At 40.7% G+C, this 25,763-nt stretch overlaps 1 protein-coding gene across 8 annotated transcripts in view; it reads right to left on the reverse strand.

Annotated features, from left to right (window-relative positions):
* Positions 1-25,763, reverse strand: part of tncb (tenascin Cb) — a 114,236-nt gene that overhangs the window by 2,148 nt on the left and 86,325 nt on the right. For 6 of the 8 annotated variants that reach the window (XM_076890681.1, XM_014409216.3, XM_014409218.3 and 3 more), the window contains 12 exons: positions 23,732-23,821; positions 22,467-22,730; positions 16,840-17,115; positions 11,430-11,552; positions 9,989-10,132; positions 8,718-8,837; positions 8,072-8,215; positions 7,684-7,814; positions 7,452-7,584; positions 5,555-5,706; positions 1,484-1,580; positions 267-428 (listed from right to left, as the gene is read on the reverse strand). In XM_076890681.1, the coding sequence (XP_076746796.1) occupies positions 267-428; positions 1,484-1,580; positions 5,555-5,706; positions 7,452-7,584; positions 7,684-7,814; positions 8,072-8,215; positions 8,718-8,837; positions 9,989-10,132; positions 11,430-11,552; positions 16,840-17,115; positions 22,467-22,730; positions 23,732-23,821 (1,836 nt within the window). Of the gene's footprint in view, positions 1-266; positions 429-1,483; positions 1,581-5,554; positions 5,707-7,451; positions 7,585-7,683; positions 7,815-8,071; positions 8,216-8,717; positions 8,838-9,988; positions 10,133-11,429; positions 11,553-12,960; positions 13,234-16,839; positions 17,116-22,466; positions 22,731-23,731; positions 23,822-25,763 lie in introns of all 8 variants that reach the window. The other 2 variants (XM_014409220.3, XM_014409219.3) reach the window with 2 other exon arrangements.

The following is a 25,763-nucleotide window of genomic DNA, read 5'->3' on the forward strand; positions in this document are numbered from 1 at the left end:
AAGAAAACTGCAATCTGCAATCTACTGACATCCAGTGGTGAGATTTTACACATTGTACCGACGAGTCCCGACCTGACTCGTGTATCGCAAAACAGAGTGACACAAAAGCACACCAAGGCAGCATATAAACAAGGCAAATGAAGCCCATCTACCACACACAGGCTCCTGCATTGCCGCTGCAAGGCCAGTACTGGTGTCAAAGACAAAGTATCAAGAGACATTTAAATCACTGTGCATAAACTGTAGAGCACAGATACTAGCTTTACCTGCTGTACCGCTGTATCCTCCTACGTGGACTTTGTAGCGGGTCCGGGGTTCACCGACTGAGAACTTGTCATACTGAGCATAGGCTGTATCTCCCTTATCTCTCAGGTCTACTCGCAGTTCGTACTGACCGCTGGCTGTGATCTTATGCAGGTTGGACAGACCTGAGTGAAAAAGGAGACAGCTGAACAATGGCTTACAAAAGATCCTATTATCAAACTAAAAGTATCATTCTACACATTACAAATGTTTAGCATTTAAATGACTACTATCTATGGAGCTCTTAGATGAAATTTATGCCTATGTCCATCCCTTATGCAGTAGCCTACTCTGTAATCCAAGCTCATTTTATGTTAAGGGCTGGACAACTCAAACTCCCCTTTCTGTAACTGTAAAGATGTTTAACTACACATAAATGTTTATTATAAAGTAAAAAAACAGCAACTTTTCTGTCATGTAACTTGTTCATTTATTATCGAATTACTTTGGTTTACTATGTGGCAGAGATCTTTACCAGAAGAAAAAAGATGTAAAACCTATGAACGTACAATCAAAAATTACATAATTTCTGCCAGAGCGGGCCAGATTAGAGTCTTTGCCAGGCCAGTTCTGATCATTGGGCCTTATGTTTGACAACTAACTAACCAAGTAGTGTTTTGGCCCACCACATACAAGTATGCCATCAACAAGGTTGGCGACATGCAGAAATTTCATTGTAGGCTCTACATAGTTTTAACAAAAATTAGTTTTAAAACTATGTAGTTAAAACTATAACTTGTTAATTAACGTTTGCTCATTTCCTATTTTACTTTGAATGCTAGTTTTCCCTTTTTTACTTTCTGCCCTTTCCAGCCTTTGTGATTGCCTCCTCCTCCCTGATTATTTTTACTTTCCTTTAATTGCTTCCTCATGTGTTCCATCCTCACCTGTTTCCTTTTTGCCAGCTTTCCTTCTGTGTATTTAGAACCGTTTCTCTACCTTTGTCAGATCTTGCTGTTGGGACCTGAGTTACTTTCTTAGTGTGGTCCTATTACTCTGTGCTGTGGAAATTTCTGGAAATGGAAGACTTTCTGGAAGTTTAACTTTTTGGATTTTTGTATGTTTGAACCGCATTTTTGTAAATTATGTTTAACTTATGTGTGTAGCTATTTTGGACCCTGATATATGACCACGTCCTGTGTATTATGGAAAACTCTGTGGTTCTTTGTTAAAAAATTACCCAGCCAAAATTCATCATTCATGTCTCCAAAGCCGCCTGTGTAATTCTTCCAGTTGCGGAAGAACTCTAGTTTGCCACTTTGACGTCGGAGGAAAACCTGCAAAGAGAGAGAAAAACAAAGAATAGATTTAATAAAAATCTTGTTAAGGAAAGCAAATGGACAGTATAAAACTTGAAAGCAGTTCTCGAGCTGGATAAAGAGAGTGCAGTGTTGGACCTGCTTTCTATTTGAAGGCAACCAGATGACCATAGCTGTGGTTGCAAAAAGATGTCTTAATATATGAAAGTCTAGAGGTAAACGGTTTTCCCTCATGACTGCTATAACACGTCACATTGAACTAAAAAAAGTCTGTTTTGTAAGGTGAGCTGCCATTTGTTTTTGTACCCATTTTCTCCTGGTTTTATTAGTCCATTGAGATAAGCACTTTTTGTATTTCAAATTCAAATCAAATTCAAATTTTATTTGTCACGTACACAGTCATACACAGTACGATATGTAGTGAAATGCTTGGACAACTGCTCGTGACCTAAAGAAAACAAAAAGGGAAAAGGCTATGAATAAGATAGGAAATAAATATGAAAAATTAAAAAGGGTAAATTTAACTAAGAAGGAATAAAATATAAATTAAGGTTAAAAATGAAATAACTGTACAACACAAATTAGAATGAAGGGTAAATTTAACTGGGAAGGAATAAGATAAAATATATAAATTAAAGTTGAAAATAAAATAACTGTACAACAAAATACACAATATAGAACTATATAAGAATGTATGAAGAAATCTAAATATAAATAAATATATACACAATAACAGCAGCTGTACAAGTATTAACCGGAAATGAAGAATATAGTGACCAGTGTTGTGCAAAAAAACAATGTGTGCAAAAACAATGTCCAGAAAGTCCAGTGTGTGTGTAAGAACCATATGTGTGGGTCAGTACTGTGTGGTGGTGTGATTGAGAGACCGTATCGCCTGCGGGAAGAAGCTCCTCCTCAGTCTCTCTGTGTTGGTCTTCAGGGAGCGGAATCGCTTTCCTGACCTCAGCAGAGAGAACAGTCTGTCGTTGGGATGGCTGAGGTCCTTCACGATCTTCCTGGCCTTGGTCCGGCACCGCCGGCTGTAGATTGAGTGCAGGTCAGGGAGCTCGGAGCGGATGGTGCGCTCAGCTGACCGCACAACCCTCTGTAGAGCTCGTCTGTCCTGCATGGTGCTGTTCCCGAACCAGGTTAAGATGTTTCCCGCCAGGATGCTCTCTATGGTGCAGGAGTAAAAGTTCCTGAGCACCTTGGAGGGCAGTTGGAAGTCTCTCAAGCGTCTGAGGTGGTAGAGACGCTGTCGGGCCTTTTTCACCACGGTGTTGATGTGACAGGACCATGACAGGTCCTGCGTGATGTGAACTCCGAGGTATTTGAAGCTGTCCACTCTCTCCACTGGGCACTCGTTGATGACGGGGGTCTGGTAGTTCCTCTCCTGCTTAGTGCTGAAGTCCACTATCAGCTCCTTTGTCTTACTGACGTTTAGAAGGAGGTTGTTCCTCTGGCACCAGTTCTCCAGATTCCTAATCTCCTTCAGGTAGGCCGTCTCGTTGTTATCAGACATCAGGCCCACCACGACGGTGTCGTCAGCAAACTTGATGATGGTGGTGGAGCTGGTAGTGGCCACACAGTCATATGTGTACAAAGAGTACAGCAGGGGGCTCAGAACACACCCCTGGGGGGCTCCAGTGCTGAGAGTGGTGGAGGCTGAGACATGTCCGCCCATCCTTACTGCCTGTGGTCTGCCAGTTAGGAAGTTGGAGATCCACTGACACATAGATGAGCTGAGTCCCAGATGCTCCAGCTTGGTGGTGAGTGTGGAGGGAATTATGGTGTTAAATGCAGAGCTGTAGTCTATGAAGAGCATTTTAACATAATTCCCCCTTCTAGTGTCCAAGTGAGTGAGTGATGTGTGGAGGAGATGAGAGATGGCATTGTCTGTGGAACGATTTGGACGGTAAGCGAACTGTAGTGGGTCCAGTGTGTCTGGTAGTGAAGAAATGATGAAGTCTCTGACCAGGCGTTCAAAGCACTTCATCACTACTGAGGTGAGGGCTACAGGGCGATAGTCATTGAGAGAAGCAGGGTGGGGTTTCTTCGGGACAGGAACAATGATGGACTCTTTGAAGCATGTGGGGATCACCGACTGAGATAAAGAGATGTTGAATATCTCAGTGAACACAGGAGCTAGCTGGTATGCGCAGTCTCTTAGGATACGACCTGGGATGCCGTCTGGTCCTGCTGCTTTCCTGGTGTTCACTCTTTTGAAGGCTCTCCTTACTTCATGCTCGGAGATGACGAGCACGTTTCCGGTGCTGGCAGTATCTTCCTGTCTGCAGCCGTTAGCGCCGCCAACACTAGCATTGTTGGAGACCTTAGCTGCAGCCTCGAAGCGAGCATAGAAAGTGTTCAGCTCGTCTGCCAGAGTCACGGCCGCGTTCGTCATACCGGTTGTTGGTGCTTTATAGTCTGTTATTGTCCTTAGTCCCCGCCACAGGCTCCTAGAGTCACTCTGTTGGAGTTGTGACTCTAGTTTCCTCCCGTAGCGCTGCTTCGCCTCTTTCACCGCCCTCCGCACGTTATATGACGCGGCTTTGTACGGGTCCATGTCCCCCGTTGTGAGTCCCGTGTTGTAGGCAGCGGTGCGGGATCTCAGAGCGTTGCGGATGGTTTTATCCACCCACGGCTTCTGGTTGGGAAACGTTGTGATAGTCTTTGTCTCCACGGTATCATCCGCTAGTTTCCCGATGAATCCCACAACCGCTTCCGTAAACACGTTGACGTCATCGTCGGAGCTGTTTCTGAACATGCCCCAGTCTGCGTCATCGAGTGCGTCCTGTAACGCGGCCACCGATTGATCCGTCCAGCGCGCGACCTTCCTCTGAACCGGAACTTCCTGTTTCAGCCTTTGTTTATATTTTGGCATGAGGAAGATGGCGGCGTGATCAGATTTGCCAAACGGAGGGCGGGATTGTGCCTTGTAGCCGTCCTTGACCGTAGTGTAGCAGTGGTCCAGTGTCCTTTCACCCCTGGTGGGGCAGGTGATGTGTTGATAAAAGTTCGGCGCTGCGCGTTTGAGGTTGGCGCTATTAAAGTCCCCCGTCACAATAAGCGCAGCGTCCCGGTGTTGTGTCTGGTGCTGTGTGAGTGCCTCATGCAGCTCGCATAAGGCGGTGACCGTGTCCGCTTGTGGTGGAATATAAACGGCACTTACAATGACCGATGTAAATTCCCGAGGTAGATAAAAAGGTAGATAATTTTGGTGTGCTTCTCTTGGGCAGGTCATCTGAGCTTGTTTTGTGGATAGTTCTGTTTGTTTATGTGCTTGGTCTTAGCTCACCTTCATGATATTTTTATACTCAGACATAACAGTTTTTTGTCAGCCAAAGAAAGAGGTCTGCACTTAGTTGTTTTCTGTGGTCTTTCGGGTCTTTTAGTGCTGCTGAGCTGGCCGGTGCAGTACTTCTTTTAAAAATGTAACACATTTTTGATTTGGCCATTCCTACATTCTGCTGTCTCTCAGATAGGTTTATTTTGTTTTTTCAGCATAGCGCTGGCCTTGTTCACTTGCACTGACACTTGTCAGTCTTTGAGCATTCCAGTGAACAGCTACCAAATGCAAGTTCAGCACTTGGAATAAACTCCGGGTCTATTATCTGCTAATCTGTCATGGAATATTGAGGGAGCAGGTCTCAGTTGGCCATGAAACTGTTTTTCCAACCTCTATGGAGGTTTTCTCCTGTTAAAACCAAGTTTTTCCTTCCCACTTTTGCCAAATGCTTGCTCATAGGGAGTCATCTGACTGTTGGGATTTTCTCTGTAACATTGTAGGGACTTTACCTTATAATATAAAACACATCAAGATGACTGTTGTTGTGATTTGGCACAATACCAATAAAATGGAATTGATTTGAACTGAAAATTTCTGAATACAAAGTATGGAATGATGATTAATGATGATCAAATATGTGCCAGATCTTGAAAACGAAAGAGTGGTTGCACATTATCAACAAGTATGTCAGCCCGTGACTTACGATCCATCCGCCTCCATCAGTGCTCATGTCACAGTAGACTTGCAGGGGTTGGTTCTCATCTCCACCCAGGTAGATGGTGTGCATGCCTGATGAGGTGTCTCCATTCAGTAGGGCCTGGGAGCAATCCCTGGGGTGTCGGTACAACACGCCAGCTACACAGACACACACACAAAATAATGATTAAGGGGAAAAGATGCTATATAAATAAATAGGATTTTTCCATTCCAGAATTTCCTGTTTGCAAAGCCAGGATGCTGCAGAGAGGTTCTTTATACTCTTGTGTTTTCTTGAATTTAACATTTTCAGCCAGCAGCCTCAGTTCAGCAAGTAGTCTTGCTTCACAGTTCATCTAGTTTCAACCTCATTTAAAAACTACACTGTAAAAAAAAAGTAATATAAAAGTATTTTACTGTGTATTTTACAGTTTTGTACTGTTTTTCTGGAATATCATTAAATTTACATAAATAGACTGTGATTTTTAATTTAAAATGTAAATTAACATAAAATCTGTCAGTCTGCCCCAGGGCAGCTGTGGCTACAACTGTAGCTTGCCTCCACCAGTGCGTGAATGTGAGAGTGACTGAATAGTGGAATTGTAAAGCGCTTTGAGGGTCTCAAAAAGTGCTATATAAATGCAATCCATTATTATTATTTAAACCAACTGTTAACTGTATATTTCTGTACATCCATCCATCCATCCATTCGCTTATCCTTTTCAGGGTCGCGGGGGGCGCTGGAGCCTATCCCAGCTGTCATAGGGCGAGAGGCGGGGTACACCCTGGACAGGTCGCCAGTCTGTCGCAGGGCTAACACACAGGGACAGACAACCATTCACACTCACATTCACTCGCACATTCACACCTAGTGACAATTTAGATTAATCAATTAACCTATCCCCACAAGCTGCATGTCTTTGGACGGTGGGAGGAAGCTGGAGTACCCGGAGAGAACCCACGCAAACACGGGGAGAACATGCAAACTCCACACAGAAAGACCCCGGCCTGATGGAGGAATTGAACTCAGGACCTTCTTGCTGTGCGGCAACAGTGCTAACCACCGTGCCACCGTGCTGCCCTTATTTCTGTACATATAAGTATTATTATTCATATTACCGCATTCATTGATCTTGTTTATAGGTAATTTCATTGTTTAATCACTTTAAAATGTTCCTAATTTAATGTTTAAAAGCACTTGAAAAAGGCAAAATCCCATGTAAAATTAGGGTAACAAACTGTATTGTCATTAATGAAAATAACCGTATTTTTATGAGAAAGTTATTTTCTGTTATTTTCTGGTATTATTTTGGCGCCCCAGCTGCCAGAATATTACTGGGGGTTTTTTGGAATTTTTTTTTACAGTGTAACACTAACCATCTTATTTTTTTATTGTTTCCTGAATAATGTGTGGAAATCATACAAATTGTGAAAACATTCACATTTAATCAACCATCAGATTACAGAACTGAAAAATTGCGTTTGGGTTTTCACACTGAGCCAGTCGATGTCATTACAAACACTGCTGCTGTAACTTCAGACAGGTTAGCATTGCTCAATGGCTTATATTTAAACCATGTGACCACACGGTTTAAATAATCTGTCAGTAGGAAATCCGTAAAACTGATGAAGATGATGACCTCTGGCTGTGTGAAATGAAGAGTTCAGAAACAGATTGTAATTCCTTTAAGTCATCCTTTGGACCATGTTTGACCCTTTCCTGGAATTTATTTTTAAACACAGGCCATATAATTGACAGCCCTGATTTAGCAGCTTAATTCAGTATCTCTAAAACTGAATGTAAAAAGGCTATATATTCTATTTGTCCTTGCATTACTGATAACACTATAAATAGACATCACAGTGACTTGAAACCTTTCTAGTGTGTGCAGGAGTCTACTCACTGGTGGTGAAGATAGTAGTGATCACTCTGCTTCTCTTTGGCCCAGCGAGGGCCTGCAGGCTGACTGTATATTCGGTGGATGCTTTGAGCTGAGCCATGTTGTATGACACCGCAGTCGGACTCAGCACCACCTCCTGAAGGATGAAACAAACATTCCTGAACATGTTCCACATACTCAACATACAGTTGGATCGGCATTGGCCTTCGGAGAGCAGTATAAGTTGTGTACTGACCCGGATGGTGCGGTCTGCAGATTCAAAGCTGAGCATGTAGCCGGTGATGTCAGCACGAGGAGGCTTCCACGTCAGCATGGCGTTCTCTGTCTGGATGTTACTGGCTGCCAAGTCCTGGGGGGCATCCACATCTGAAGGAATCCAAACTTTGTTTACATTTGTTTACAGATTTCTACATAACTTCACAACAGTCATGAAGCCTTATTTGTAGTGCCTGCAAGCTAGAGCACAGCAGCACTAGTCGGTTCTTATGATGTTGCTCTCTCAGATTTTGACATACATACAGTTACAGTTATAATGAAGAAATCTGACAGACTGCTTGATTTCTACTAGCTTTTCCCATTTGTATTAGTTTAACTAATCATTTAAAACACCAGGGAAACAACACCTGTGATAAACTCTGTTGTAGTGGCTGCACTCTTGGCCAAGTCCCGCACAGCATAGACCTTCACAGTGTAGTGTGTGGCTGGTGCCAGAGAGTTCATCTCAAACTCCACCACGTTTCCTGACACACGTTCCATGACTGGAGCCACTGAGAAACACAAAGTACAGAAACCAAATCAAACTTGAAGGACAAACACCAGCAGAGGAAGTATTCAGCCTTTATCTGTCAACTTGAACATTAACATCATGATGAATAAATACTCCACTGAATTCACTTTAGTTCACTTAAAGTTGTTATGTACACTCTTTAAATGTACTTTAATGATATCTGTCTGAACCAAGACACAAGAACCAAACCTTCACAGTAAATCTCAAAATATTCATGCTTATAATTATGAGCGTTACAGAAATAGAATACTTGCATACAACATCTTTAAACTGGTTTCTTTTTATAAAGTCATTACTACTAGAAATAATAATAAGGCAGCAAACTTTCTTATGACTTATGTGTCACATGTTACTTTTTTAATATGCCAACTCAGTATTGGTACATTGATCATGTTGCTTTAGTATGAAAATTTGAACTGTCTTTTGTTTGAACATTTCTTTTGTTCTTGTCTGTGCTAAGTTGTACACACATAAGTACTTACCTAAATCTGCACTATAGGTGATGACATAGCCGTCCACTGTAGCGATGGCGGGCTGCCAGAGCAGCAGAGCCTCACTGTCCGTGATGTTGACTGCGTTCAGACCACGTGGTTTATCCAGAGCTGTAACACACAGTCACACGCATACCATCTAAATTAAGAGTGTGAGCTGACTAAATTGGCAAACAAAACCAGTTAGAGAAAACTACACTAACATATATTATTAGTTATTTATTCACCTTTCAGTCACTTTAATTTTAAAACTGTGTAATTTTAAAACTGTATATACTGTATATTCTGTGTATTTATTATTTCACTCTTATTGCCTGTTCTTATTGTCCTTATCTTCAACGTTATGCTGCTCTGTTGTTTGTTTGTTAATTGCCCCTTGGGGATAAATAAAGTCTTCTGATTCTGATATATCTACAATCTTAGTAGATTGTAGATATATAGATATATGTTAGATATATACATTAGTGTAATAGTAGCCAAAAGCAACTCATTTGTTAACTAAGTTTGTTAGTATTCTAGTTCATCATGATACAAAGTCCTAATTAGAGGACTTTGTATCCTGTTAATTACATTCTCTCTCCATTATATTTTAAGTGTTTTATGAAACAGAAAAAATATATATATTTTGGATGAGTCTGACCAACTGAACAGATTAATTATAGGAAACTTGTACTCGCTCTTAGCAAAATGAGAGTAAAACTCCAGGAGACAGCTTTTGTCACTGCATGTGTTGAGATGTTTCTGGATGTGTGCTCCTATTTAATAGCTTTTAATAGCACTATAGGTAATGACATACATGTATCTGATCACATAATGTGCTCTTAATAGCTTGCCAGTTGTTGTGGTACTACACTAGCATTAGTGGTATTACACAAAGGTACAGTTACACCTAAGTTATTTTTTACTTGCTATCGCTTCAACACAATACATGGTTTAGACATAGGATCATCACAATTGTTTCTTCACATTCCATTTAATGCTTTGGATAATTTCAGAAGGCTTGAACCTTTTAAACACAAGAATCTACATATAGTTTCTTTAAAGCAAACAGTGGCTTAATTAGCGTAGCTTTGGCTTAGGCTAAAATTAACCTTAACTAGCCAGAGTTTTTAACTGTCTCTCTTTGTCTTAACACTGCAAATTTGTAAGGTACAAAGCCACACTACAACATCATATCATAGTTATAATATAGTGTCTAATACTGTTGTGGCCAACAAATCTGTTCTTCGCATTACGAATGTGTGTGTGTGTGTGTATTTTACCTGTGGTGACGCTGTCAGATCCAGGTTCACTCTCCCTCTGCCCCTTGATAGCAATCACAGTGACCTTGTAAGTGACTCCGGGTGTCAGGTTAGGCAGCACAATCTGAGATGAAGAACCATCCACTGACAGTGTCTTGGCGTTACCTGGGAATTTTGATAACTTACATCATTTTCAATGAATGAACAAACACTTAGCTGAAGTAGTGAAGTACTTGTTTTTCATCGGAGAAGAATCTTCATTCATCCCTTCTTGTTCGTAGTCATGCGGATTTCCCCACTGATGAATGATTTAACCACTTCTGTCATACCCATAATCCATACACATGCAGTTGGCCATCAGTTAACGTGTTACTTTTCCAAGTCATTTAGCAGCTCTGTCTCTATATTGCATTTCACCATCACTTCAAGTCTAACAAGTAAACATTTGCCAGATAACACTCTTATTAGTTTGCAGATAATTTTCTTTCTTTTCATTGCTGGACTTTCCACCTGTCTGGGCTGTACACTTCCTCTTCCACAGCATGTCTGTTATCCTGTCTCCCTTCTCTCTCCAACCAGTCGCAGCAGATGGCCTCGCCCCTCCCTGAGCCTGGTTCTGCTGGAGGTTTCTTCCTTTTAAAAGGGAGTTTTTCCTTCCCACTGTCGCCAAAGTGCTTGCTCATGGGGGGTGGGGGGGTGGGGGGGGGGGGGGGGGGGGGGGGGTCATGTGATTATTGGGTTTTTCTCTGTATGTAATATTGTAGGGTCTATCTTACAATATAAAGTGCCTTGTGATTTGGTGCTGTATAAATAAAACTGAATTGAACTGACATTAAGTTAAGCAGATAAAATACTAGTAGGTGGATGGATTTTATATTTGATTTTATTTTTATTAAACCTTGCCTATATGTCTATATGTCTTTGTATTTTCCTACTATTTATTCTACCTTGTTAAAGTTAGTGATGAACAAAAGCCCTTTTTTACAGATACAGTTTTTTGTGGGAATTTTTCTAGGTGCTGAAAATATTTGAGTCTTGATCACTTATTCAGTTTTGAATTGTACATGCATCGTGATGTAACTAATTTGTTAATAATTTATTCTTTGTCACAAAATATACAGGACTCTATTGTGATAGGATGGTCAATTTTCTTGATTTTCAGTAGACACACTTATCAGTAGCCAACAGAGGGCAGCATCTGTCTATGTCTGGACAAAAGAGTTACAACATAAACTGATGAATGGACGAGCAATTTAAAAGCAGTGAGAATGTCCATGCTGGTTATAGTCATCCAAATCTAGGCTTGTTTCATACTGCTGTGCCAGATATTAAAATCTGTTTTTCCTAATGCAATCATGGATGCAGTTGATGGTTAGAGATCTCCTGTGTGCGACTTTTGGAGGATCTTAAGAACAGCATGTCTAAATGTTCCCTGTCCCACCGCACTCATAAAAATACTGACCTCCATAGACAGGTACGTAAGTGACCCGGTAGCTGTCCACTCGAGCTCTTGGGGTCACCCAGTGAACAGTTGCAGACGTGTCAGTGACATCGGAGAAGCGAATGCCCTTGGGTGAACCCAGGTCTGGCAAAGGGAAGACAGAAACAGCAGATGGGGACAAAGACAAAAACAGAAGCATCAGTCAGTATGTGTACTGCCTTTTTTAGAATTCTAAGAAAGCACTGTATAGAAGCAAATATCAATCAGTGAACAGTTTTGACATGTTCTAGTGAGGATTTCCTCCAACAGAGTGAAGAAACAGACACGAAAAAACACACAGACACTGTAGCAGGGCAGATCCACCACTGAAAGGCACTCATTTTAGAGCAGAGCGAAAGCAGGAAAGCATAAAAGAGAGTGAAGTCCAGAGACAAAGGGGGCCTGCGGAGGCCCGGGCTCACACAGACAGAACTGTTCCCAGTTAAAAGTGAGCTGCGGTATCTTGCGTGACAGACCTGAAGAGATTAACTTGCTCGCATTTCATGGTAACACAAAAGTGAAGCATGCGCCACGCAACCCAAGACTAAATCCTTTACCTCAGGGGGGATGATGGAGGACACAGGCAGCAGTTTTATATGACATGGACAACCACCACCTTCTTTACATAGAGACACCGGCACATGAGGTCAAGATATCAAAGACAACCTTTGGCAGGGGCATTCAGACAAGAATTAATAAAAGACCACATCAACACAACGAAAAAAGAGTAAAGCGCTAAGTACGTGTCCTGAGTGCGGCTCGACTGAAAATATGCAGTTTGAATGGCCTTCTCTGATACTTCAGATTGATGTACTTATGTGCACACATGCACACTTCTTTATACCGGATCATTTACTAACAGGCCTTAATACCACTTTGGGAATAGTGAAATCTCCTTTACCCTCTTAACATTCAGAGTAGGGTTAGGATTAGGTTCAAATCTACACCTCTACACGAATGTCTCATCTATATGGCATATACAAGTGATTTTGGATTTTTGACTTGCTTTTTAAGCTTGTGACTCAAATGTGAAGCAAATCTAACCCTATCCTTAGTGGTTAACTGGTGTACTGGTGGATGCCATGAGGTTAAAACTACAATAATACTATAATTTAATGCATCCTAAGTGTTACTGCTTCATCTCAACCATACCAAGTACTTTTAATATTGGGCTGATCTCAGTAAAACCCACGTGAAAGTCAGATTCTTATCCAGCATCAGCCTTGAAAACAGCACTGCCTAATCTACCTGGTTGTTCATCTGCATCTCAGGAGTACTGTCAGACATAAAAGAACCCAAATGTCTGTTGGAAAAATACTGTAATGCTTTGGTACCAGGTTAGTAGACAAAAAGATGTACTTTATAAAGGACGAAAGTTAGAGCACAGCTACTACTCATGCTGTTACCACCAAAGACAGGATATGACACCATTCCACATTGACTACGCGGACAAGACGTATCCAGAGTTCCAGTTCACAGCTTGGGCCTCTCGTTCCATCTTTTCACTGTGTACCTGTTTTTAACACCTCCAAGAGAGACTTGGAGCGTCTTCCCAAAATGAGGCCAAAGATTTCAGCTTTGTACTCGGTATCCTCATTGAGATCTGTCATCACCGCACTTCTCTCCTCACCACCTAGCACCAGCTCTCTTGGTTGGTCTAAGCCTTTGGCCTGGCTGACCATTATGACAAAGGTGTCAAAGGAGTCCTCTTCGGCCATCCAGGACAGCTGAAAGCTGTCTGTGGTGACGTCGGAGACTAGGAGAGACTGCACCTCCGGTTCGTACTCTGAGTGACAGGGGTGATAGTCAGTTTGGCTCTCTGTGGAGTACTTTAAGATTTGAAGAAGATGGCAAACAAAAAAGGCGTATAACATGTTGACTTTGCAGAGTGGAAAGAGAAGAGTTTTAGTACAACAACATGAAAGAAACAAAATTCAAAGTGGAGTCTTTAGGGCTTATGTGACTGATCTGTTACATTTAATGGCAGTATTAATAAAATCAAGAAAAAACTGAGTCAAAACTGTGATCAGGAATAATTTATCAAGTCTGAGAAAAGTATAGATTACATATAGCTTTTATGGCCTTTAAAATACTGCATTTCCTCAGATGCAGAATTGAGGCTAACTCCAAAATGAAGTAAATCTTAATCAGTGTAATTTTCATCATAGAGAGATGAGATCCAATCAGAACAAAATAAATTGTGTAGAAAGCCACGGATGATATAATCTGAAGTAATCTCCTTATACAGTAATGTTCGATGTACCTCTATAATCCTTCTCTGCACACTGGTACAACTCTTCAATTTTTCTGGAAAGGGTACAAGTTCCTGTTCCTCATGAAAATGTGACAAAATATCAACACTTGGGAGGAACAGAAAATTAAACATAAGGGCACATTTTACATTTGATGTAAGGAAATCCTATGATATTTAGCTGACTAAAACTAAAAGAATTCAGATGGCGAAAACCAAATCAAAATTTGCTGTCAAAATTAAAAATGACCTCAATAAATGTTGAAAAGTCCAACTTTACAGCAAAAATAAAAATCTCTATAGCCTAGTAAAAGCAACAATTTTGGTCCCATTTCAGATTTATGTTTCCAATACTATGAATTTCGAAGCAAAGGAAATAACTCAAAATAGCAGTGAAATCCTGAAAGTAGATTGAGTTGCAGATGTGCATACAGATGGGGTTGTGTGAATGTGAACTTGTAAAAGCCAAGTCAAGCAGTCATTAGCAGCTTCTAATAATGACAGTGATAGGAAGAAAGGCTGAGACACAGCAGGAGTCTACAGCTGTGGGAGAAAAAGCTCTGTTTCTCCTGAGGATGTGTTCGCTGCTGCTAATTAGTCAGAGAAACTTCCGGTAGCCATGCAGATGGATACACGGACTGGACAGAGCTTTTAAAGCAGCCTGGATAGAAGTAGATATAAGTGGGCTCAAGAAAGGCTCAGTGAAGCCCAGCGCCACTGCTCATTAAAACACAACACCAAATGTGAGGGTCTCAGGGGTCATTGAACTAGCCTGAAACCCCCTTTTTTTAATGTGAGGGAAAAACCATGAGACATTTGTTGTGAGAAAAAGCGGTGGAAATGAGAAGCAGAGCACACAAATCCCAGGGAGCTGTCACTCTTCATTAGCCGCCAGCCGGCTTCAGCTGGTCAGCGGAAGAGAGAAGAGAGCTACATCCATCAGCTAACATGTGTTAGCTTGCTACTGATTTCCCCCTCTCACAACCGCCTCCACCTTCTCTACACTTCCACCCCCTCTCAAGACCTGAGGGAACAAAAAGGAGCCTGTTAGTGGATGAGGTACACACCGGCGCCAGCTAACCTGCTAAGGGGGTCTGCAAGCTGAACCCCAGGGCTGGTCCCAGTCTCGCCTGATAATAGCTTGTACGGATACGATTCTGAACTGAGCTTTCTCTGGGTGCTCTCAGTGGTTCCAGTCATTCATTGTATAAAACACCCTCTCTGTTAATCAAAGTTTCCTCACTCCATCCTCAGCGACAACTTTATTTTTCCTGCAGTGTCCTTCTTCAGCAGACCAACGACGGCCACCGTGCATAACATAATTAGTCAGCGCTTGTATTCACAAGTCGGAATGTTTTATGGATTAAGTGATGCTAATGAAAAATGTTAAGATGGTTTTGCCACACCATTAGCATGCAGACAATGGGCCGTGTTGAGCGCATGCCATATTCTGCGTGGCCCCAGAAGCCCCTGGCACCCCAGCACCAGAGCCCAGGGGCAACGGCAGCATGAGAATGAAGTGCAGTCCAGGCTTGAGGGAACTGGGGATGCATACAGAAGAGAGGCCTCACACAAAGTGACAAAAGAGCCTGAGGGTTTTTTCCTCTCTCCATCAGTCCTACCATCTTTCTTCCACATGAATGATCCTCATCAGTCAAATGCTGAATGATACTGTTGGATACTCAGCTACTTATTTTTTGACTTTTAAGCCTGCACAATATTTCATGTGTTTCACAAAATCTTTATAATGATCTGTGTTTCTGTTACCTGTTTACCTCAGTGTTTTTGAATATTGACAGTGCTGTCATTGTGCACTTACACTTGATCTTTCTTTCATTCCATCCCGTTTTATATTAGAGCACGGTTTTTACTTCCCGGCTTCCCCACCCTCATTAGTGTGTGAGTTCACCTGCTTGTGATTACTGCTCTCTCTCTCTCTCTCTCTCTCTCTAGCCTTTTTCCACAAATTTTCTTTTTAACTAGACTGGTCTTAATTTTTTTAATCTGAGAAAAATGAATACCAAAAGCACTGCTTTTTATAATCGTGAATTAGTATACTCTCAGAAAATAAAACATTTTTTTGACTGACTCTATCTACCGTTTATGCCCCAGAACAGAAGCGACTCCACACCATATCTCATTAGTACCACTGTTTTCAGTATCCTAGTCCTAATTCTACCATAGACCTGCAGTCTAAAGGGTCTTTCAGATTCCAGTTGTTATGGTCCTGTAAAGAATTGTGTCATATTTTTTGTATCCCTTATTTAATGTAAAACTACATTCTCCAACATTCTTGGTAGTATATGCTTTCGATGTTTAAAGACCTCTTATTAGACATACTGGGATTTACAGCATGCTAATCACTGATAATGACTGGTGTTGGGGAAAGGGAAACCAGTGCACCTTGACCTTCTCATTTGACGTGTTTCTCCCTGTTCACATACCAGACCAGGTGCTGGTATCAGGTATCAGGCTGGACTCATACCAACAGGCAGACTGACAAGTGGATCAAACGCAGCTCCGCGGCTGGACTAATATAGATTGAATGAGTTTTGTGTGGGCGCTGTAGTGTTAGCCCATTTCACGATCCCTGCATCAAAGGCAGGGATACGCGTGTGATGGATGGCTGATGAAGGAGTGTTGCTTGGGGATTTGGATTGTTCACAGTGTCTGGAAGGCGCAGAGATTTTGTTTACCCTGCAAAGAGTAATCTCCACTGCAAGGGCTGATAAATTGCCTTTATGTATACTTTAAAAAAAAAAAAATGTATTTCCAAACCTGAAGCTAACCAAGAAAATAAGACCCGACTTGTTGCTTTGCAGAAATCCCATGGGCATGAACAAAACAAGCTGTTTTCATACCTAAGTTAAAAGTTTCATTCTCAAAGATTTATAAAAATAAATTCTTTGCAATCTGATACATTTTTGAGCATATCAAGAAAGAGGTCCAAAGGTATAAAAAAAAATGCACAAGAACAAGTGTTTGTATAACACCTATTAGTGATTGCCACACTTCAAGGCAGTGCTGAACAGAGTAATTTAGAAAATTCACAGAGAGAAGGACAGATTACAGGACTGTGTCAATTAGAAAAAGAAGAAATCAGAGGAAAATGCTAGGCCCCAGAATTGACTGCATTGATACCTGTGATGGTTTCTGCAATGACAGGGTCTAATGGGGCTCCCCTGTACACCCCGTATACAATAGCTCTGTACCAGGTGGTGGGGTAGAGGCCGGTGATGGCGAGGCTGCGAGCATCAGCGGGCACAGTGTGATTTTGCCACTCAGCGTCCGTCTCTGCATCAGTTACCGTGATCAGAAAAGACTCAAAAGCCCCATCGTCGGCAAACCAGGACAAGAGGAAGCTGTCCCACGTTACATCGCTGATTGTAACGTTGGTCACCACGGGCTTCTCCTCCTCTGGGTGATGACAAACACATCAACAAAAGGTTAGACCAATTCATATGGCAAAGCCGATGGTCAACTCATTTGCACACTTCTAACTGCTTAATATCCACGAGGTCACCGGTGAACTCTTTAGGGGTAGGGTTAAGCTTGCTTTTCAAGGGCTAGATAATCCCATAAAGAATGATCACTGCCAACCTGGTGGATGTTAAGATGATAGAAAATACATCTGGCTTCATATATTGGTCAAACCTTAAAACACAAACATACAAGTGCTGATCAAAACATTCGAGGAATAGTGCTATGAAAATAAAGAACAGCTGTTTTTTTTAATCTCTCACTGGAAGTCACACAGTTTCTCTGTACTTACTGTATGACCATGCGATCTAACCTGGATTTCCTTCAGTCAGTGATATGCTACTAGGATGTACCAATATGCTGCTTGTAATTTCATTTATTAATGTTTCAAATACTTGTATTTAAAAAATATGTATGCAATTGAGAGCTAGTGCAAACTGGCCCCCAAAAATAATAATAATCAGAGCTGAGGTCATTTGAATTAATTAGACTATATTTTTTAATGAAGATTATTGAAGTGAAGATTATTTTTAGGAATGTATCTCCTTTCATGAATGTATCTGATTATGTGTATTATTTGTAATTCGTTGTCATTATGTATCTATATTGTATTTTAGTTTTATGTGGTTGAATATTAGAATATTTTATTTGTGTATGGTGGATGTGAAAAACCCAACAAGGGACACGAGTTGGAAATCAACCTCTTTGTGCAAATTACCAGTGTCATGCTTTGTACTCCTTAAGATGAATTATTCCTATCAAATAAATAGAGATCTGTAAATTTTTTTGTGGGTATGCCAATTTCTGGAAGTTTTTGATCACACGATGGACACACATTTTGAAATTTTTTTAGGTTCTTTTGGAACATTTTCTGTTGACAAAAACTCACAACAATGTAGATGTGAAACATATAACAACCAACAAAGAACTATATAATCACATGTAGGGGGAAAGACAATTCTCCAGCACTCAGTAATTTCATTTCACCGTCAGGAGAAAGGAGAAAAGGTCCAGAATGGAAATATTCTCATATTTCCACTACAAAAGACCAGAGAGAACAAATAGCCCCATTATCATTGTCTACCTATAGCCATCTACTCTATATTACCATATCAGTGGAAGACATAAAGATAGAGAGCAGTTGGCAGATATGCTGATGCAGCTTGTGCGCATTAATGGCTGTGAATGAGCCATTAACATTTGAAGGTGCAGCGGAGCCCGGCCAGTGCGGCAGAAGTACGCTGTCCACTTCAAACCTACGGGGAGGCCATGCAGAGCCATGAACAGCCTGTAATTGTAGTCCATTGTGTGTGCAAGCATTCACAGAGTAGATTAGAAAGAGATGGAGATAGATGGCTCAGGTAAACATCAAGGCTCCCATTATCCTCTTTCACTGTGCGGCACAACAGAGAGTAAATGGGATGGTAGACAATAGGAATGTAAGGTGGGGGTTGGTTGGAATCAGCTGATCATTGATTACCGAAAGCTCAGACTGACAAGGAAAATGCATGACCATTTTCTGTGCCTACAGTATAAAGAGAGATTGAGTCTTTTGTTTTTTGGAAATACCCTAATCTTTTCTTTAATTTTCCTTATATAGCAATCATATGAATTACATCAAAGCATGTAATCGACATGCTGGTCCACCATGTCCATTTCACGCTTTGCCTCTCTAAAGCATGAAATGGACATATAAATATGTACATATTTTGTTGTGATACTGGATTGAGCAATGAAAAGCAGAGAGTGATTTAAGTGATTTCTAACATACATCTATAATTGTCAATCAATTTTCCTGTAGACTCCTGGTGAAGCATAGGGCCGCACATCTATAATTGTAAGTAGATATAATTTTGGAATTTGTCGACTCTGTTAAATAATAGATGATAAATATATAGAAAAACAAAACCATACACTGTAAATCAGTAAAACCCTTGGAAATATCCCTATGACCACATAAGCTTCGGTTGCATTGCGGTGCTATATAAACCATTACAGAAATGCTTGTGTATTGCTTTTGAATGTGAAAGCAGAGGAGTTAATGTAGGAAAACCAAGAAGTGAACATTAGCTTTTCACTTAGTCACAATTCATCTGAGGTTAAAAAGAAAGAAAAAAGCTTAACTGGCCCTCACCATGGACTTTATATAAAAGATGGACATACCTTCAAGGTCTAATAATAAAATGCAAGGTACTAAAATCCAGCCCCCTACCTAACAATTATTAAATACAACATGATGCCTATTTTGTCAATTATGGTACAAACCAGAAGAAACTTGAAGGCAGGGTTTTCTTTAGGCCTCACCTGCCATGTGATTTTCTAGGTGTGCTGCATGCACTCTCCATGGAAAGTCCCAGTCAGATCTGTCCCTTGCTTGTGATGTCAGGTTTAAAAAAAAAGCTATGATGTCAAAGGCCAAAACTGTCAGGCCAAATCTTCAAAAACAGGACCTTACAAACCAACAGGTAACATCACTGTGGCTGCATCCATCTTTTATAAATTTCATGGCTGTCTTAATGTTAGTTAATGTGTTAAAATGTCATAGCAGTTAGTCGATTAGTTTAGCTGTGTCTGGCACATGGATTCCTTGGTGTTGATAAAAGGACCAAAAGTCTGTATTTAGATGGAGACACCATGGTTTCACAAAAGCTAACACCAGATACTCACCAAACACACGTTTAACTCTTCATAGGGCCCAAACCTTTAAATGCCAGGCAAGTAGCATATAAAGGTCCTGTTCAGTGATTCAGCCCAGGCTCACCGATATTTCTCTTCGCCCAGGCTCTAAAGTTGATCTCTAATCTTATTAGTTAGCCTAACTAACTATATATTTACTATAGTTAGCTAAAAATAAATTTCTTTTTAGCTAGCTTCTAAACTTAAACGTACGCTTTGTCTTTAACAGGGCAAAAAAATACTATTTAACTTAAAACAAACAGAAGGGGAAAAAAACTTTCCCATTAACTCAGTGAGATCTAGCCGCGATTTCAATATTTGGTTTAGCAAAGCGTGACTCTAAGATTTTAGTGTTTGTGCTGCTTTAAATTGAGATGAATGAAATTTCAATTTTCAACATATAAAACAAGCCTTTACAAAAATCTCTTTTAAGCTTGTTTGTCTTGTTTTGCATTTTATGTTTCTTCCCTACATAAGAATGTAGCAATGGCCACAGCAAGTCCTACAGAGATGCTGTTATAGCACTTCTACTCTATATGTATTAAATCTTAAAGGTCTAGTTAAAGTCTACTATAGAGGTGATGGGAATGTCTTTTTTTTCTCTTGAATTTGAGAGAACCCTTAAAATCTGCTCATGCGGTTGAAGATGTGTGCAATGACATTATCAAATGGTCCCCTAAGATATCACCTTCTTATATGGATATCTTCCATTTGATACTCATTCATCCTCAGTGTGTTAATTTAAAGAATGATAGTTGAACTTCTCCACCAGGCAGTGTCCAGACCTTACAGATCATGTCAATGCATGCAGGACATTGATCTTGCTTTATTCACAATGTTTTGCTTTCTCTTTCTGTTCTATTATGTTAGGTTGTTAATGCACCATGAATCAAATTTGATGGAAATAGTCACATATAAACTGACTTCTTGGCAGAATTTGCAGCAACTGCCAAAATCCAAATATGTCAACACTTTGTAAAAGGCTTTCAGGACAGCTGATTATAGGGTAACTCTGTGGGTTTAGTTTTCCTTTGTGCAAATATGCGCATATTCACGGAAGTCAGATATTGTGATCCAAACTCAGTCAGCTGATTAGTTTAAATTATGATAATCCTTGCCTGTGGCACCTGATTTCCCTATTTTTGTTTTTTTTATTGCATAGTATCTAAATTTTATATCCTGCTTCTAAAATTATTTGGATTTTGAAAGGTGCATTTTGGTTTGCCACTATTTCCCTGCACACTTATCTGAAAGACTTGACATCAAATTCTTGATACTTTTTGATGACTGTAAGGTTCCCACACTCCTCACTCCACCCCTCCTCTTTCCTTGAGCCCCTCCTGCAACAAGAGCATGATCTGTGTTTGCACTACGTGTTTGGATACGATAAAGGCTAAAGTATCAACCAGGCTGTGGATTAGAGGGCTGCTGATTTCAGAGACAATGTTTTAACAGAAGTCTCAGCATGTGGCCTTTTATCTGACAGACCCACAGTTCATCGTGGTCAAATCGCACAAACCCAGAGGGGAGCGGGGCTCACGCCAACAATTATCACATGAATGAACATTGTGCATGGCGCACACATATCCATACAACCACCCCCCAACCCCACCCCAAGCCTCATGAACCTACCAATACACAACGCACATACTCCGGGGTTCACTCATATGTACTATTCATGACCACACAAACAAGTGAACATAAAGAGCACGGTGCAGCAGCCAATAACATATCAAAAAATATTTATTCCAATGGCTCACCTTTTCCCTCAAAGGTTATCAATTTTTGCCTGTTACTATGCATTTAATGAGCACTTGTTACATAACCAGAAGGTTTAACAGTGAAATATTTGCCTTGGAGGCTCTCAGACCACAGCATGAAAAATTTGCCACCATCACCTTATTTGCCTTTTCATCCAAGGAAAACTTGGAAAATAGAAAAAATAAACCCACAGTCTATCAATGGGGGAATGAGGAGTTTAAAACACTGAACTGAGAAGCAAACAATGGGTTCAATTCATTGCGTCAGTGTGGCTGCTGTAACGAATAATGAAATGTAAATAAACCTCTGGTCAATAAGAACTTCAGTGAGTCTGTCACGCATCGCCAGCTGAAACCAGGCAATAGAATTATGCAGACCAAGTCTCAGCTTAAGCTAAGAGCTGACTTAGTTCTAGTGGTATGCAGGTTCATTTTGTTTTTACCTGCTCAGATTTTAAGCTATTTTTGTGCGGTATTACATTATAAGCAATGTTGTGGAAGTGCTTTGGCCAAAACTAACCGCAGGGTTCACAAGTGCTAACAATTTGGAGACAGAGTATAATAAATGTGGAGTGGATGGTGGCAATGCTAATATAGGTTACATATCATTTCTTATCTGGGTATCTGAAAATGTTAAATGTTATCTCATTGGCAAAAATGCCAGCAGAAAAGCTATCAAGATTGCTCGGCTTCCTCTCTCGACGCTTTTTTCTTTTTTCTTTTTTCTTTTTTCTTTTCTCTTTTCTTTCTACGTTTTTTTCTGCCAGACAATTCAGAAAACCTATAATGTCAAACAAACCACTCCTGCTTCACTAGAAACTTCTCTTTTCACATGTGTTCAGCCGTGCTGACCTGTGGGTGCTGAGATGGTGGCAGGTACGCTGCTTCTGCGGCCCCTCTCTGCACTGATGTTGATGGTATACAGCATACCGGGTGTCAGGCCCCTCAGGGTGTGAGTTTCAGAGCTGCCCGGGATCACTTCTTCAGCCCTGTGACCATCAGCGGAAATGTAAACCAGCCTGTAGGAGTCCAGTTTGGCAAAGGGACGCCTCCACTCCAGCATCATAGTAGTCTCGGTCATCTCTGTTACAGTCAGGTCTTTGGGAGCATCGAGGGCTGATGGTGTGTGAAAGAGGGGAGGTATTACACTGAAGGCCTTTTTTCAACAGTTGCATTTTCCTGTTTAGATTTGTTTTGCTGCCTTACTGATGCTTACTGACGTCCACTACTATACTAGTTAATAAAACATCATTTGATGGCATGCCAAAGCAATATGTTATCGTGGTTAGATCTGATTTGAAAGAACTGATCAGAGCAGTGAAACAAGAGGGCAGAATTATCGAGAGGTAATAGATTCTGAAGGAATAAAGCTTGGTGCACAATTATAGTCAAGAAACACTGATTATTTAGTCTCCAAACTATTGTTATACTATAGGATACCCATCAGAAAAGTTGTAAGACTATCTATCCATTATAACATTAACTGCTAACTGTCGCATTCAGAAAAAAAGAAATTTATAGATATTCCAGCATGAGGCCACAAAATTCTAGGAAGACAAATGATTTAACTTCTCGATTAGTGCTAATAAGATATATTAGTAAATGTAACAGCTATAGACCAACTTAGGCCCAGTGGGCCATCTGGCTTTAAAACCTGTTCTAATATTCTGTCTATAGGATCAAATAAATAGCAAATGAATGTCAATCAATTTGAAAAATCTGTTGAAAATTCAGCAATTCTAAAGACTTTAAAAATGGACGCACCTCCTGTCTACATTAGCATGCATAAGAAAAGGTGACTGTCTCATAACGATATGGCAGATTTTACAATAAAGCAGACGATTCAGCCGTGAGGGAATAAAGCCAAAAACATTCATATGAATATTGAGGAGTGGTGGGTGCCACCCTGACTTCTCTCACTACTGTAAACTTCGAACCAAAACTTGAGCCTTGTCCAAAAAATGAATGTTTCTTTTTAAATATCAATTTGTAGAATTAGCATATAAATTCTATCAGTGTAGCAGGAATCACAAAAGGATATCTTGTCTCTGAAAAAAAAAACCCGTTACATATAGAACATGATTATTAAAAACAGTGTGTCAGTGTCAGCATCTCACCGGTCACAGCATTGGCCGTCGTGGGCAGACTCTCCCTCTCATCTTTCACTGCCGTCACACCCATCCCATACTCCGTGCCGGGTCTCAGGCCTACAGAACAGGGTAACATTAAAAACACTGATACGGAAATAAAAAGCTATGTCATGTTTTGCGTGTTCACATCCACTGAGGTGTCAACAAATGAACGACGGGGAGCCTCTGTAGTCAAGTGGCCAGCTGTTTCAGCTAATGGCTCCAATGCCTATGGCAAATGCACAAAAAAACACTCTCTTGTGGCTTTATTGCACAATAGATTGCAGCCTAATTGCATTTCATGGTAAGCCTGCACTCGCTGCAGAACATCAGTGTTATATTTGCATTGATGGATCTATAGGGCCCTTGTTGCGGAGCAGAAACACTACTTGCTATGATATAGCAGGCTCCAGAGGCCCTTTAGTCTCTACAATTAAGCCCTCTCTGGGCCTGATCGCCTTTATTAACTCCCACAGAGGTCATCGCACACAGAGCCTTACAGCATGAAATTACACCTAATGCCCAGGAAACTCATTATCAATAAAATCACGAGCGTGAAGGCAATTACAGATAATAAGTGTGTGAAAGAAGTGCTGAGGTGTGTGTGGAGCAGAGGGGGGCGTCAGCTGAAAGGACACAGTGCTTTATTTTCATGAGCCGGGCCTCCCAAGGACAAAGAATGTGGCCAGACAAAGACACTACGAGCTTGTTTTGAGGGTCTTTTTTCTCATGGTTTCTAATCCTACCATGCTGAATGCACAGTGTAGAAACAAACAAACAAACAAACAATAAAAACAAAACTCATCCGCCTCAAAGCATAGCTTTTTAATGTCAGCAATGCAGAGAGATGAAAAACGTGCCTGCTATTCTTGTCTGAGCAAAGTCTCCCAGCGAAACAAGCGGCAATGTTTTCCAATTAATGTCTCAATGCCAAGCCCCTCCTGGGTGATTTTCTAATAAAGTGGGTCTTTTGTAGACAAGCAAACATTTCACAAAACAAAACAAAGAGAACCTGTCTTGGAAAATGAGCAGGCTGAAAATAACTCTAGCCATTTAACACAGAGTCCCACAAACGCTTGTCCCATGAATTTGGAAAATAAACACTTCACACTGTATCATTTAGTTTTCCACAGGGGCCTTTCAGCTGTGCCATTTGGATGCATAATACTAATGAGCCAAGATGATCACAAAGCAGCAAAACAAACCCTGAAAACAGCTGAGTGAAACAACTGGCAAGAAGTAACTACAAAATCCCTGATTAGACAAAACCTTTAGTACAGGTTAACAAAGATTTACTTATTCTCTTGATATAGCAGTTATATAAGATATTAAAGATATCATCTGGGTTAATGTGTTGTGGAAAAGTCCATGATGCCTTCTCCATAACTAAGGAACAATCACTGTAAGTCATGGCTTTGTTAATGGCTCGTTTTCCCTCTTTCAGCATGGTTTAGGAATAAGGATTAGGTTTTGTACTCCAAGTTATACATGTACTTTTAAGAAACTAGAATGAAACTTACAGTGATTTTGATACAGAGTTACAGATTTTGTATTTAACTGTCTTTTTTTTTTGGCTCTTTCAAATAGGTGAAATTTTTAGAAAAAGGGGTGGACATGAACTTAACCCAAACCCTACTGCTAACCCTAAATGGGTCACTTGTGACCTGGTGAGTATTAAACACTCACAGGTACACCTTGCTATACACAGCTGGCCTTCAGAAGTACCTCAATTCTTCATGGCACCGATTTAACAAAGCGCTGGAAAGATTCTTCAGAGATTTTGGAAAAATACTTTCATGACATCATCACCTAGTTGTTGGCTGCACATCTATGATAAGGAGTTCCCTTTCCGCCACATCCCAGCTCTATTGAAATGACATTTGGTGACAATGGAGCCCGTTTGAGTGAAGTGAACTTATTGTCATGTTCAAGAAACAAGTTTGAGAGGATTTGTGTTATCTTGCTGGCAGCAACCGTGAGAAAATGGGAACTCTATGGTCATAAATGAATAAATAGCTAA

The sequence above is a fragment of the Maylandia zebra genome, linkage group LG12 (genome assembly GCF_041146795.1).
Source record: "Maylandia zebra isolate NMK-2024a linkage group LG12, Mzebra_GT3a, whole genome shotgun sequence".
Taxonomy (NCBI): Eukaryota; Metazoa; Chordata; class Actinopteri; order Cichliformes; family Cichlidae; genus Maylandia; species Maylandia zebra.